This window comes from Macrobrachium nipponense, chromosome 6 (assembly GCF_015104395.2).
Source record: "Macrobrachium nipponense isolate FS-2020 chromosome 6, ASM1510439v2, whole genome shotgun sequence".
Lineage (NCBI taxonomy): Eukaryota > Metazoa > Arthropoda > Malacostraca > Decapoda > Palaemonidae > Macrobrachium > Macrobrachium nipponense.
Genome location: NC_061108.1, coordinates 133,556,429 through 133,572,078, shown reverse-complemented (window position 1 = coordinate 133,572,078; position 15,650 = coordinate 133,556,429). Strand labels below are relative to the sequence as shown.

The 15,650-nt window shown below is 44.1% G+C and overlaps 2 protein-coding genes across 4 annotated transcripts in view; both read left to right on the top strand.

Annotated features, from left to right (window-relative positions):
- The window catches only part of LOC135216259 (reticulon-4-interacting protein 1 homolog, mitochondrial-like), a 38,490-nt gene extending 23,230 nt beyond the window's left edge, over positions 1 to 15,260 (top strand). For 2 of the 3 annotated variants that reach the window (XM_064251422.1, XM_064251424.1), the window contains exons 7-10: positions 10,894 to 11,006; positions 11,612 to 11,759; positions 12,244 to 12,369; positions 13,016 to 13,756. In XM_064251422.1, coding sequence (XP_064107492.1) covers positions 10,894 to 11,006; positions 11,612 to 11,759; positions 12,244 to 12,369; positions 13,016 to 13,123 — 495 coding nt within the window. In that variant the 3' untranslated portion in view covers positions 13,124 to 13,756. Of the gene's footprint in view, positions 1 to 10,893; positions 11,007 to 11,611; positions 11,760 to 12,243; positions 12,370 to 13,015; positions 13,757 to 13,783 lie in introns of those variants that run through there. The other variant, XM_064251423.1, reaches the window with a different exon arrangement.
- On the top strand, positions 13,984 to 14,646 carry LOC135216647 (uncharacterized). Its single transcript, XM_064252031.1, has one exon. The coding sequence runs from the start codon at positions 13,984 to 13,986 to the stop codon at positions 14,644 to 14,646; it is 663 nt and encodes a 220-aa protein (XP_064108101.1).
- Positions 15,261 to 15,650: the final 390 nt, after the last annotated feature.

The following is a 15,650-nucleotide window of genomic DNA, read 5'->3' as shown; positions in this document are numbered from 1 at the left end:
ATGAGTCTGCTGGGGACCATTTCCTCGCTGGAGAAGTTTGTTTCCCTGGGGAGGCTACACCTCCGACCTCTTCAGTTCTTTCTGTCGGACAACTTGACAGACAAGGACAACTTCGACATGAAGTTAAGCATCTCGGAAGAGGTGAAGAACCATCTAAGATGGTGGCTCGATCCGTGGAAGCTGTCAGAGGGCATATCCCTCAAGCTTCAGAACCCCGACCTAGTGTTGTTCTCCGACGCGTCATCCACGGGGTGGGGAGCAACTCTAGGGGGGGAGGAAGTGTCAGGTACCTGGAGAGGGGAACAGGTAGCCTGGCATATCAACTAAAAGAGCTGGCAGCGGTTCAATTAGCGCTCCAGTTCTTTCAGAACAAAGTCTCCCGTCGTGTAGTTCAAGTCAACTCGGACAACACCACAGCCCTGGCATACTTGAAGAAACAAGGAGGTACACACTCTCGCTCCCTGTTCGCTCTAGCGAAAGAGATTCTACTTTGGGCAAAGGAGAGAGAAGTCACGATATTGACAAGGTTCATTGCCGGAGTCGAGAACGTCCGGACAGATCTCCTCAGTCGACAAGGACAGTTATTGCCGACAGAGTGGACCCTCAATCAGGACGTATGCCAGGAGCTGTGGGGTCTTTGGGGATGTTCCTTAGTGGACATTTTTGCAACATCAAGGACGGCGAGACTCCCCCTTTATTGCTCCCCGGTTCTCGATCCGGGGGCAGTAGCAGTAGATGCCCTTTTATGGGATTGGACGGGCCTAGATCTCTATGCATTTCCCCCCTTCAAGATCCTGGGGGAAGTGATGAGAAAGTTCGCAGCATCGGAGGGGACGAGGTTGACGTTAATCGCCCCCTTTTGGCCCGCAGCGATCTGGTTCACAGAGGTGATGTTCTACCTGGTGGATTTTCCGAGATCTCTTCCGTTAAGGAGAGATCTACTCAAACAGCCCCACTTCGAGAGGTACCACAAAAACCTCTCCGCTCTGAGTCTGACTGCGTTCAGACTATCCAGAAGTTGGCCAGAGCGAGAGGTTTTTCGAAACCAGTGGCTAAAGCTATCGCCACCGCGAGGAGACCTTCATCAATCGCGGTTTATCAATCGAAGTGGGCAGCCTTTAGAAGTTGATATAAGAGGAAAGGAGTTTCCTCTACCACTACCTCTGTGAGCCAGATCGCCGACTTCTTGCTTTATCTTAAACAAGATCTGAAGCTTGCAGTGTCAACCATTAAAGGCTACAGAAGCGTCTTATCTGTAGTTTTTTGCCATAGAGGTCTTGATCTCGCTAATAACAAGGATCTCCATGATCTATTGAGATCTTTCGAGACTACCAAGGTGCCGCTACCAAAGTTACCTTCGTGGAACCTGGATGTGGTCCTCAAATATTTAATGTCAAATCGCTTTGAACCTCTTTACTCTACTTCTCTGCGAGATTTGACGAAGAAAACTGTATTCCTAACTGCTCTGGCGACGGCGAAGAGAGTTAGCGAAATACAGGCTATTAGTAAACACGTCGGCTTCAAAGGGCATAATGCGGTTTGCTCTTTGGGTATGTCTTTTCTGGCTAAAAACGAAAACCCTTCTAATCCTTGGCCTAAAACGTTCGAGATCAAGGGTATGGCAGAGTTCATTGGTCAAGAGCCAGAAAGAGTCCTGTGTCCTGTTAGGGCTCTTAGAGAGTATCTTCGTAGAACGAAGGATTGTAGAGGTTCTGCGGAGAACTTATGGTGTTCGGTCAAGAGACCAAATATGCCCATGTCCAAGAATGCACTGGCATTCTTTTTAAGAAACACCATAAAGGAGGCGCACTCTTCTTGCAAAGACAGTGACTTTAAGCTGTTAAAAGTTAATGCGCACGAAGTGAGGCCTATTTCGACCTCAATAGCCTTTCAGAAAAACATGGCCCTTAAAGACATTTTAAGTGCTACTTTTTGGAGGAGTAACTCAGTGTTCGCCTCGCACTACCTACGGGAGGTGAGAACGACATATGAAAACTGTTACTCTCTTGGACCATACGTCGCCGCAGACACTATTTTGGGGGCAGGAGGTAGCACTCATCCTTTCCCATAGAAAAGGGTAGGTGAGTTTTTAATATTTGCAATGTCTATGGTTGTAGGGTCGGCCGCCGAATACGGTCGTCCCTTCCTTTAGCCTTTGGTATATGGGAGTTTTTTTGTTAGGCTAACTTAGGTGGTGGTTTTTGCCTCATTGCCCTCAGAAGTATGGTCATGGTCTAGTCACAGTGTGGTCCCGTCCCCGTTGACAGATCATCTAGAGCGCACCAAATACACAGGTCACTACCTTGTTGGTAACTCTAGTGAAGCAGAAGCAGGCTTGGGTGACAGTAATCACGAAGTCAGCTATGCTAACAGGTAAGGAACCAAGTTGTCAATCATCTACATTTATATGTTTCCTAAAATCCTTTTTCTGTCTCTCCCACCGCCAAAGGTGGGATTCAGCTATATATATATCTGACAGGTAAGTTTCATGAACAAAATGATATTGTTAAGATACAATAAAGTTTGTTCATACTTACCTGGCAGATATATATATTTTTAGTACCCACCCACCTCCCCTCAGGAGACAGTGGAGATAGAAATCTGATAGAAAATGGGAATGGTTCCTGATACCCGCCTCCCAGCGGCGGGAATGGGTACTAACCACCCAACTCCCACTACGTGTGTCGTAAGTTTTAGAAATTCTGTCGGACTTCAGAGAATACAGCTACATATATATATCTGCCAGGTAAGTATGAACAAACTTTATTGAATCTTAACAATATCATGTTTTTGTAATTTTAGCAAAAGGAAGAATTCGTTAAACATGTCATTGTTGGCCTTGTATGTTAAGGCAGACATTCTTTTTAAATCTCTTCCAAAGAAAGCATTGTGTAACTCTTATTGATACTGTACCGGCAGCCCCCGGGTTACGACGGGTTTGGCGTACAACGTCCCAAAGTTAAGGTGCTTTTCAATTATATTCATCGGAAATTATTTCCAGGGTTACAGCGCCTACAACGCTGATCTGGCAAAAAATATCACACCAAAAATGCAAAATAATCAATATTTGAAGGTTTTTTTATGAAAAATGCAATAAAAATGCAGTTTACATAGTTTTTAATGCACCCAAAGCATCAAAAGTAAGGTTTTCTTAGGATTTTTCACGGTATTCCGGCTTACAACAATTTTCGGGTTACAATGCGTCTCAAGAACGGAACCCCCGTCGTAACCCGGGGACTGCCTTTAGTATATAGATTAGCTGTTAGTAAAGACATGTTAAGTTCCTGGTACTTCATCTTTCTCTTCTTTTCCATGTGGTCAGGAGTCTGTCTGTGTAGACTAGCCAAGTTATCCCACATGTTCAAAGTGCCTCGATGGCGTGGTCGGTATGGTGTTGGCATGCCACCTCAGTGGCCAGGAGTTCGATTCTCAGGCATTCCATTGAGGAGTGAGAGATGTGTATTTCTGGTGATAGAAATTCACTCTCGACATGGTTCGGAAGTCATGTAAAGCCATTGGTCCTGTTGCTGAATAACCACTGGTTCCATGCAACATAAAAACACCATACAAAACAAACAAAACCCACATGTTCAAGGACAAGAAAGAGTGCTATGTCAAGCCGTTTGATTTTGTACATGAACTTCCCTGCCAGATATATACTTAGCTTAGGTCTCTGACGTCACGACAGAAAATTCAAAACTCGCGGCACACGCTACAGGTAGGTCAGGTGATCTACCTTACCCGCCGCTGGGAGGCGGGTGTAAGAACCAGTCCCCCTTTCCTGTCAGATTATTTTCTGTCGCCGGCTGGACAACACCTGTTGTTTAGTCCTTACGATAGTTGAAATTCGTTCTCGTTGCCGACGATTTGGATTTTGGTGAAGTACACTTTGGTTGTTGGCTTGGCATACGCTTTTTGGACTGTTTTTTGGATTTTTCTTTTGGATTTCTCTTACATATCTATAATCATGGATGATTCTGAAGTTAAGAAACCTAGTTTATTTAGGGTTTGTTCAGAGAAGGAATGTAAAGTTAGGCTTCCTAAAGCTGCATTAGATCCTCACTCGGTATGTGAGTCGTGTAGAGGGAATGAATGCTCTTTTATTAACCCTTGCAAAGAGTGTGAGAATTTGGATGAGGATGGTTGGAAGGCTCTCTCTTCTTATGTGAGAAAGTTAGAGAAAGATAGGGTGCGCAAGGCTTCTTCAAAGAGTTCTAGATCGAGGGTGAGTGAAGTTGACACTGAGAATCCTGTAGTAGAAGTAGTTCCTTCTCCAGTTTCAGCCCCTGCGCCCAGCTTTGAACCCGAAGATTCGTTTTCGGAAGTTGCTTCTGGGAGAGCCTCGATCAGGAGTAAGGAGAGCCTCGCTCGCTCTCGACAAGGTAAGAGTGATGATAGTGCAAGTGATCAGTGCAGTGCCCCTAGTGCAGTGGAGGGTGCGTCTGACCGGCTCACTAACGCTTCCAGGCCTAGACCTCTTCCAGACTCCCAGACCCAGTGGAGGAGGAAAGTCGAAAGCCGCAGGAAGGTTAGGGAGAACCCCCACCGGTCAGGCGTCCCTCGGCAGTTCCTGTTGCTCGTTCCCAGGCTGCCTTGGAACGAACCAAGAAGGAGTTATTGCGCCAGTGCTTCTCGTCATCTTCGTCGCCTTCTCCTCAGCGTAGATGGAGCGCATCGGAGTCGTCTCGCCCTCTCAAGAGGCCCTGGAAGGATCCTTGCGCCCTTCCTTCCAGCCCCGAATCTTTCGCGGAAGAGCCTGAAGTGGAACGCAAGAGAACCAAGATTTCGTCCTGTTACGCTTCTCCTGTTCGCTCTCGGACTTCGTCCCCTGTAGAGGAGTTTAAGAGATCTCCTGCGCGTATCCTGGCGGGTCTGCAGGCGCAAATTGCGGCTTTAGCAGAGTCTATTGCCGGGACTTCTCATCGTCGGAAGGACGCCTCACTTCCGGTGAAGAAGTCTAAGAACGTTCCTTCGGCTAAATCTCCTTTGGCTAGAAGAGCTTTTGAGCCTGTTAGTAGGAGTTCAGAAGTACAGGCTGGAGCTCGGGATCTTTCTCCGAGTAGGCTCTCCTCTCTTCCCAGCAAGAGTTGTGAGCATGTAAGGTGTAAGGAGCCAGGCAGGCTCTCTCCTCAGGATTTCCGCTCCTCTTCAGTTAGGCGTCAAGAGCTTGACAGACGTCAAGAGCCTAGTTTTCGTCAGGAGCGAAGGAAGAGTTCTTCGCCTGGTGGCCACTCTCCTTTTGACGGACGCTCAGAGCCTAGTAGGCAGCAAGAGCCTAGTAGGCGCCAAGAGCCTAGTAGGCGCCAAGAACCTGGTAGGCGGCAACGGAAGTTTTCTCCTCCGTTAGAGCACTCCCGATTGGATAGGCGCTCAGAGCCTTGTAAGCGCCGCGCTTCTGACAGGGATTCATCTGTGGATGTTTTCTCTCCCCGTGGCAGGCGTCAAGAGCCTGGCAGGCGTATTGAGGATGGCAGGCGCCAAGAGCCTAGCAGGCGCAGAGAGCCTGATAGGCGCTCTCCCGTTTCCAGACGCTCTTCTGTGGAGTTAGAATCGGTTTCCGACAGACGGGCCTCCACTTGTAGGCGCTCTCCTAGTAGGCGCTCCCCAAGTAGGCGCTCTCCTAGCAGGCGCTCACCAAGTAGGCGCTCTCAAAGTAGGCGCTCTCCTAGTAGGCGCTCTCCAACTAGGCGCTCTCCTAGTAGGCGCTCTCTAAGTAGGCGCTCTCCTGGTAGGCGCTCTCCTGGTAGGCGCTCCCCGTGTAAGCGCTCTCCCGGTGGTTTTTCTTCCAGTAGGCGCTCTCCGAACAGGCGCTCTCCAAGGATTAGCTCTCCTCCGGGCAGTAGAGCTTCTAGACGTCATTCTTCGGAAGAATTTGTTGCTGATTCGGAGGAAGATTTGCCCAAGGATGCTGCGGTTTCTTCGTATAAGAGGCTTACAGACCTCCTCTTGCAAGATTTTGGGGAGTCTCTTTCGGCCGTGGCTCCTCCGTCTCCTCCGTCCTTATTTTCAACGACCAATACGGCTAAGAAGTCTTCGGTCGTTAAGATGAAGCCTACAGTGTCTATGAAGAAGGCTATGAAGAACTTTGACGACTGGTTGCTTTCAAAAGAAGAGAAGGGCAAGACAGTTTTTTCTTTTCCCCCGTCCAAGCTGACGGGTAAGATGGGGTTCTGGTACGAGTCAGGAGAGCCCTTGGGTCTGACTCTTCCCTCTTCTGCAGACTCGGACTTCTCTTCGTTGGTCGATTCCGCACGTCGCTCGGCGCTGAATTCTGCGAAGACGACGTGGGGTATGAGCGAGTTGGATCACCTTCTGAAGGGAATGTTCCGAGTCTTAGAAGTTTTTAACTTTCTTGACTGGACCCTGGGAGTGTTGGCCAAGAGGACTCAAGAGCAAGACACTCTTTCGCCTGAAGACCTCCACGCAGTTCTGTCTTGCATGGACAAGGCAGTGAGAGACGGTTCCGGGGAAATTGCTTCTCTTTTTGGTGCAGGAGTGGTAAAGAAGAGGGCCGTTTTCTGCTCTTTTCTTACCAAGGCGGTTTCGCACGCACAGAGAGCTTCCTTGCTGTATTCGCAACTTTCCCCGCAACTCTTCCCCAAGAAGACTATTAACGATATCTCCAGCTCGTTATCAGCAAAAGCGACGCAGGATATGCTAGCTCGATCGGCTAGAATTCCGAAACCTTCGTTTCAGCAGAAGACGAAGAAAGAGGCTCAAAGTAGGCAAGAACCCTTTCGAGGAGGACCTTCGTCTCGCTCTTCTTCCTCCAGGGGTTCGAGACCACCTAGAAGAGGAAGGACCTTCTCCCGGTCTATTAGGGCCAAGAAATAGTTCGGGTGTCCTCCAGACAACTGTGGGTGCCAGACTTCTGAACTTTGCAGATGTCTGGGCACAAAAGGGGGCGGACAACTGGTCCCTCGCGATCATCAAGAGGGATACCTCATTCCCTTTATTTCGAGACCACCCTTGACCACCACTCCAAGGGCTCTGGTGGCCAAATACAAAGACCCACTGATGAATCAAGCCCTCGCTCTAGCGGTAGAGCTGATGTTAGAGAAAGAGGCAATAGAGATGGTTCAGGACCCACTTTCAGCGGGGTTCTACAACCGTTTGTTCCTAGTTCCCAAGAACTCAGGAGGATGGAGACCGGTTCTGGACGTAAGCGCCCTGAATGTCTTTGTGAAGAAGAGGAAGTTCGCTATGGAGACGACGTCATCAGTCTTAGCAGCTCTTCGTCCCGGGGACTGGATGGTGTCACTGGACCTTCAGGACGCTTACTTCCATGTGCCGATCCATCCTTCTTCTCGCAAATATCTCAGATTCATGTGGGGAGGGAACGTTTTTCAGTTCAGGGCCCTATGCTTCGGCCTTTCCACGGCCCCCCAAGTATTCACAGGACTGATGAAGAACGTTGCCCAGTGGCTTCATCTCGAGGGAGTGAGGATTTCCCTATACTTGGACGATTGGCTTATCAGGGCCAAATCCAAGGAGAAATGTCTGGAGGACTTACGAGTGACGTTGGATCTAGCAGCTTCTCTGGGTTTGCTAGTGAATTTCGAGAAGTCACAGCTAATCCCCAGTCAAGAGCGTATCTATCTGGGGATTCTGATGGCTTCTCTGGTTTTTCGGGCGTATCCGTCCCCAGAGAGGATAACCCGAGGTTTGGAGAAGGTAGCAATCTTTCTAGAGAAAGATGTATGCACAGCGAGGGAGTGGATGAGTCTGTTGGGGACACTCTCCTCTCTGGAGCAATTCGTTTCTCTAGGAAGGTTGCACCTCAGACCCCTACAGTTCTTCCTGACGAGGAACTGGGATCGGAAATATCAAGGTCTGGACTTTGCGTTCAAGATTTCGCAAGAGATAAAGGAGGATCTACGTTGGTGGCTAGACCCTCTATTGTTCAAGGAAGGCCTTTCCTTGCAAGTTCGAAACCCCAACCTAGTATTGTATGCAGACGCTTCGGACAAAGGTTGGGGAGCTACTCTCGGGTCGAGAGAAGTGTCAGGCACCTGGATGGGGGAGCAGGTGTCCTGGCACATCAACAAGAAGGAGCTAACAGCGATTTGGTTAGCTCTCAAGACCTTCGAACCCCTCGTAAAAGGGAAATATGTTCAGATCAACTCCGACAACACTACAGCCCTGGCTTACATTCGAAAACAGGGGGGGACTCACTCTTTCTCCCTGTACGAGACAGCGAGATCGCTCCTCTTGTGGTCAGAGGAAAGGAACATAAGGCTTCTCACCAGGTTCGTACAGGGAGAAAGAAATGTCAGAGCGGATCTGCTAAGCAGAAGGAATCAAGTCCTTCCCTCAGAGTGGACTCTGCACGCGGACGTATGCCAGGAGCTGTGGAGGACGTGGGGCAGGCCCCATCTGGATCTATTTGCGACCTCCAGGAATGCGCGGATAGATCTATACTGCTCCCCTATTGCAGACCCAAGAGCAGTGGCAATAGATGCATTCCTCATGGATTGGAGGAATCTGGATCTGTACGCGTTCCCGCCTTTCAAGATTATAGGGGAAACGTTAAGGAAATTCGCAGCGTCAGAGGGAACAAGGATGACGTTGATAGCTCCGTTCTGGCCCGCCCACGACTGGTTCACAGAGGTACTGGAATGGCTGGTGGATGTCCCAAGATCCCTACCTCTAAGAGTCGATCTGCTCAAACAGCCCCACTTCGACAGGTTTCACAAAAACCTCCCCGCTCTCAGTCTGACTGGATTCAGACTATCAAGAGTCTCGTCAGAGCTAAGGGCTTTTCGGCAAAGTCTGCAAGGGCTATTGCCAATGCACGTAGACCTTCCACATCTAGAGTCTACCAGTCGAAGTGGGATGTTTTTCGACGCTGGTGCAGGACTCATAAAGTTTCCTCCTCCAGTACCTCTGTGACGCAGATTGCAGATTTCCTTATCTTCCTGAGGGAAAAATGCGGGTTGGTTGTCTCCACCATCAAGGGGTACAGGAGCATGCTTTCCTCAGTTTTTCGTCATAGAGGATTAAACATATCTGAGGACAAGGACCTCCATGATTTAATCAGATCGTTTGAAACGGTTAAAAGAACCTCCTCCTTAGTGCCTAGCTGGAATCTTGATGTCGTGCTGCTCTTCCTGAGGTCCTCAAGGTTCGAACCTCCCCATGCTGCTTCGTTCAGAGACCTTTCGATGAAGACTCTTTTCCTCTGTGCGTTAGCGTCAGCAAAGAGGGTCAGCGAGCTGCAGGCTCTAGAAGGTGAGGTAGGTTTCCAAGGAGGCTCCGCGGTTTGCTCTTTTCTTCCGGCTTTCCTAGCCAAGAATGAAAACCCTTCTTCGCCGTGGCCCAGGAGCTTCGAAATCAAAAGCTTATCCTCCTTAGTCGGGACAGAAGAGGAGAGATCTCTTTGCCCGGTGAGAAGCCTGAAATATTATCTTCAGAGGAAGAAAAGACTTGCCGCTAATGAGAGCAATCTCTGGTGCTCTGTAAGGGACCCCAGTAGGCCCTTATCTAAAATGCACTCTCATTCTTTATCAGGAATATTATTAGAGAAGCACACTCTTCTTGCAATCAGCAACAGTTTAACCTTCTGAAAGTCAAGGCGCACGAAGTACGGGCCATCGCGACGTCTTTGGCTTTCAAGAAGAATTTGTCATTACAAAACCTTATGAAGGCCACTTTTTGGAGGTGTGAATCAGTCTTCTCTAATCACTACCTAAGGGACGTATCGATTACGTATGATAAGTGTTTTGGGCTAGGCCCGTACGTATCGGCGGATTCAGTGCTGGGGCAGGGAGCTGAAACACATCCTTTTTAATCCTTTTTCCCTGTTAGTTTTAAGTTTGAGTTTGTTGGTTGTACGAAGGAGGTTGCAGGAGGCAGCTCCTTCTTTCGTATACTAATGTTAGTAATTGGTTAGGTGATCGGTTGTGCTTAAGGCTCCTTGCAATTGGTAGTGATAGGCTCTGGCATGTAAGCGGGTTGATCCCCATTGACCAGATCCTGCTTGGATTCTGCCAAGTAAGTGGACTCAGTTCCCATTGGTAGACCCAAAGAGTTCTTCAGCCATAGGTCACGCCCTCGCTGAGACTCTTTAGGCAACGCAGACTAATAGACAGTAACTATCAAGTCTTCTGCCTAAATCAGGTAAGAACCAGAGGTTTATATTATGTATTCCTTTAACATGTGTTGTCCCCACTTTCTAAGTAAGTATGTGTCTCTTTCCCTCCACCAAGGGTGTCAATCAGCTAAGTATATATCTGGCAGGGAAGTTCATGTACAAAAATGATATTGTTAGTATACAATAAAGTTTTGTACATACTTACCTGGCAGATATATACTTAGCTTAGGTCTCTGACGTCACGACAGAAAATTCAAAACTCGCGGCACACGCTACAGGTAGGTCAGGTGATCTACCTTACCCGCCGCTGGGAGGCGGGTGTAAGAACCAGTCCCCCTTTCCTGTCAGGTTATTTTCTTCCACCTGTCTCCTGAGGGGAGGCTGGGCGGGCCATCAATCGTATATATCTGCCAGGTAAGTATGTACAAAACTTTATTGTATACTAACAATATCATTTTTAATTCCTTTTTTTCCTGAATGATAAAATTCATGTCACTGTTTAGAGTCATGATCAGGAAAGATTAATGATGCCTTATATACCAAAAGTTCATTTTATATGAAGGCTCTATTGAAGACACCACACTTCAAACTTAACTGATAACAAAAAGATGACTTGCGAATCATAAGTTAAGAGAACTGCCCAACATGATACCTGTTGCAAGTTGGGTATCACTGTGAACATAACTTTCAATAGCAGTTCTAGATGGTCCATTGTGTAATGTATGTAATGGTAACTTAATCATTTTTGTGTGACAGACAAGAATGAATATAAACTGTTTAAATATTTTTTCTCATTCTAGGTGGTAGGTGTTTGCAGTGCTGATGCTATGGAACTTGTTCTGAATTTAGGAGCTACCCATACATTTGATTACAGAGACCCAGCAACTAAAGAAATATTATTAGGAGATGCTGGGTAAGAATTAAAAGCTACTAAAAACTGCTATGAAAATATAGCTGAGGCATATTTTGCAATAAGGGTAAGACATTACAGAAAACTGATGGTTGTTACCATATGCCATATACTAACTTGGCTTATACAATTATCCATTTTGAGATATGACCAGTCGATCACAACAGATCTTGGATTTACTTAAGGGAATGGCTTTATATTTTCATCTGGCTGAGACAAGACACTTCACATATACAGTATGCTGAATTGTATGAAAAATGACACTCATACATACTGAATTGTAGAGGTCTCTAAAATCACCTTTGTAATTTACAGATGTCAAAGAATATTTATGAGATCTCATAAAGATCGGTAATCATAATTTTTATAGTTTATTGCAAATATAGTAATGGGGTAGTTTGTGTAATGATTTTTAGATACCAATTAGTCAAGACGACCCTCTTTGATAAGTTCTCATCTAGTCACATTATGAAACTCAGAGGGTGTCCCTTAAAATTCATATTTCTTTGTTAATCTTAGTACTTACCAAAAGAATTCCCAAAAATGGCCAATCATTGTTTTATTAGTTTATCTCTTGTTGCTGTTCTAATACCGATATTTTTCCTCAGGTTTGATTTGGTTATTGATGCTGCTGGTACTGATGACATTGATTATGTGAAATCATTAAGGCCTTGGGTGGGAGCCTCGTATGTTACGCTGTCGCCTCCTTTTCTGCGTAATGCAGATAACTTAGGCGTTGCCGGAGGAGTTATAAAGGTTAGTGAATATTTTGTGTTGAGTCGGTTTTAGATGAAATGTGAATCACATACACATTTTCTAAATACACTTTTGCTGTCAGTAACTATGTATATGCAACATATAAATATTTTTTAACTCTTGGTATTTCATTCACAGACTAATAAAATGAAGATCAACCACGTTCTAAAGATTAACCTGCTTAGCTGCTGCTGATGTATTATTTGAAGTTCACATTTTTGCTTTAACTTGAATTTTTTCAATTTTTTCACAAGACATTCTCAAATCCTTGTCTGAGGGAGAGAATGGTAACGATAGGTTTTAAAGAAAATCCAATTTCAGTTATAGGGCCTCCAGAAATCTTTGTTGTATGAAACACAAGTATTCAGAGACCTTAAAACTAAATTAAGGCTAAGTAGTTCCCAAACCCCAGAGAAAAGTCACTTATCAATATCTGGAGTTCTCCCAAATCGTAATCATTTGTTGACATTTTTGTTTTTTACAGAGCTTGAGACAAGTAGTTTGCAAAAATGCAACAACTCTGACAGAAGGAAGAGCATACAAGTGGGCTTTTTTTATGCCAAACCCATGGGCTTTGAAACATATTGCTTCGTTGTTGAAGACTAACAAGGTAAAGTATTTTTATATGTCATTCTGTTAATGTGAATGCCATTCTCAAGTGTTTTTGTTTTCTCATTTCCTGCTGGTGATAGTAGTTGAATGCTGCTGATAACATATGCTCTTGCAGGCTTTTCAGAACCATGTGTATTTGTGACTTTCATGGTATCAAAGCACAAGTCAAATAGATAAATGTAAGGCATAATGAACTTTAGATGTGATCAGAAAAAAAATTTCATCAGTATGGACTTAAAGAGAATGACCAGCTACAAATTTGGAATTATTTACCCCATTCAGACATGATTAATTATGACTCTTCATTAATTCTAACAAAAATTTAAAATCTAGTGTTGTAAGTACATATGCTTTTAAAAACCAGAGGCAGAAGTAAGCTCCTGCAACATACAACTCAAAATATAGCACATTTTAGTTGTTAAAAAATGGAGATTTACCCCAATTACAAGACCCCTTACAATACAGTTAAATTTTATTCCAAGGTATCAGTGACATTTTAAAATCAGTATATTTCATTGCTTGGTGTAGGATATATAGAATTGGTGAATTGAATTTTAAAACTTTTGAATTGTTTTTATAACATTAGTTTTTCAATTAGAATTCCTTTTTGAAGAATAACTTAGGATGTGTCAATTACCTTTCAGATTCGAGCTGTCATAGACAAGGTATTCCCTTTCGAAGAGGTACCTGCTGCATATGAGACTTTATTGAATGGCCATACAAGAGGAAAAATTATCATCAAAGTCTCGTAGACTAATATACTAGAAGTATTGTACAGGCATATGACAGAACTCAGGTATGCAGTCCACATCTCGAAATGTGTATTTATTGTATATCAAGTTATTTCTAGAGATTTGTGTAATTTCATAATATATTCTAGTGATGTTACTGTTTCTTCTTCATGGAAGTATTTTCAAATAATAGTTCAGATATTTATCTGAATTGTATATCATAATAGAGTTGTCATGAGGTAGATTACATAATTTCCTGTGGAAGAGGCAATTATATTTTCAGTCAGTACATGCTTTTGTGCTTTTAAGTAAGGTAATTTTTACCAGCATGAAATAGAGTGAGTCATTTTTTACAGATACAGTATGTTGATTAATGTAATCAAAATATAGAACATTGCATTTCCCTCTGTTTTGTTTAGAAATATAAGTCTTTATTCTGCCTGAAATATCTCTAAGTGTTGTTTGGTTCAAAAATGAGTAAATATAATTTTGAACTTTAACTGTTTGGAGGGTTATAGAAAACATCATCTGGAGTTTTATAAAAAGATAGTATATGCTAACTTTTATTATATTTTATATATACAGTGTTAATTTTGCATAAATATGTACCATAGTTTAACATTGTAAGTTTTGATGTGCTCAAATAAAAATGCTAATGATTTTCTTGTTTGTATAACCTAGCCACTGGGGGGAAAGCAAGCCAGCCCAACTCAGTGCCGGTCCCAAGCCTGGATAAATAGGGAGGGTTGGAGTCAGGAAGGGCATCCGTCTGTAAAATCTCCTGCCAGAACTTTTATGAAATGAGTCTTACAAGGAATGAGAATAGGGCTAGGGTGTCACCCGGAAGTGACCCACAGATACATCACCCTAACTCTGTGGACATGCAAGGGCTATTGCATCGGGAGCAAGTGCGGCTAAAGAAACGAGCTCGAGAACTACGAGTAGGAACATTAAATGTTGGTACAATGACAGGAAGAGGGCGGGCAATAGCTGACCTTATGAAAACAAGACGAGTAGATATTCTCTGTGCACAGGAGACAAGATGGAAAGGTAACAAAGCGAGGGAACTTGGGGAGGGGTATAAGATGTTCTATAGCGGAGCAAATAGAGAAGGCAGGAATGGTGTTGGAATAATTCTGTCAAGTGAAATGAAGAAGGAAATCATTGAAGTAAATAGAAAAAATTATAGGATTATTTGGGTCAGGCTGATGGTTGAAAATTGCACTGTTAACATCTTCAGTGCATATGCACCCCAGATAGGATGCTCAGATGAAGAGAAAGATCACTTCTGGTCGGACTTAGAGAAGGAAATGGATAATGTACCAGCAGATGAAAGATGCCTTATCGGGGGAGATCTGAATGGGCACATAGGCCAGAATAACCATGTGATCAGCCGTATACATGGTGGGTATGGCTATGATGAAAGAAATGCAGAGGGTGAGAGAATTATTGATTTTGCTGTGTCCAAGGATATTGTACTGGCAAACTACTTTTTTCACCATGTGGCAAGAACATCTAGTTACGTACAAAAGTGGCTTCATTGAGGAGTGAGAGATGTGTACTTCTGGTGATAGAAGTTCACTCTCGACGTGGTTCGGAAGTCACGTAAAGCCGTTGGTCCCATTGCTGAATAACCACTGGTTTCATGCAACGTAAAACAAAAAAGCAGCGGAAGGTCCAGCCAGATAGATTACTTGATGTATAAGAGGAAAGATTTACGCGAGGTAAAAGATTGTAAGGTCATACCAGGAGACCATGTGAGTGTGCAACATCGTTTGGTGGTGATGGACTTGGTTATGGAAATTGAACAAATAAGGAAGAAAAAAATGCAGGGTCCAAAAAGGATTAAATAGTTTAAGCTGAAAGAGATTGAACTTTGCAGGCAGTTTAAAGAAAAAGTATTAGAGGAACTAACTCATGAAATTGGGGATGTTGATGAATGGTGGAACAGAACGATGGAAATAATACTGAGGGTTGCTAGAGAAATATTGGGTGAGAGTAGTGGCAAGGTGCTCGAAAATAAGGAAACGTGGTGGATTTATATTAGTCTAGTCGCAAGTTGGATATATGATACACTGAGATTATATTCTTTTAGTCCTCTGTTAGAAATCTAATATGAAAATACAGTAGGTATTCGTATTTGTAGAGAGAGAGGGGCGGGTGGCCTTAGAAATACACATTCCACCACAATACCGTTTATTTTTTTCATTTGGTAAATGAAACATGTTAATATCTCATAAAGCTAACCAGGGAGATAAACAGATTGGAAATATGCTTTCAAGATATATTTTCCGTGGGACTGAAACTTGATAACTCAAGTCAACCTTGGTGTAGTCTTAACCAGCTAACTTAAACTTAACTGAATTACTTTTGCAAACGTCATTCGCTAGCCCACTATGTTGTTTATTTAGTGTTTCGTGTATTTTATGTATTTTGTCGGTTTATAAATTAATTTAATTTCTTTTCGTTACATAATGGGAGATTTTGGATATGAAAATCATGCAGATACGATATTTTGCTTTTTGTAAAAGGTATATGACCTGGCGCA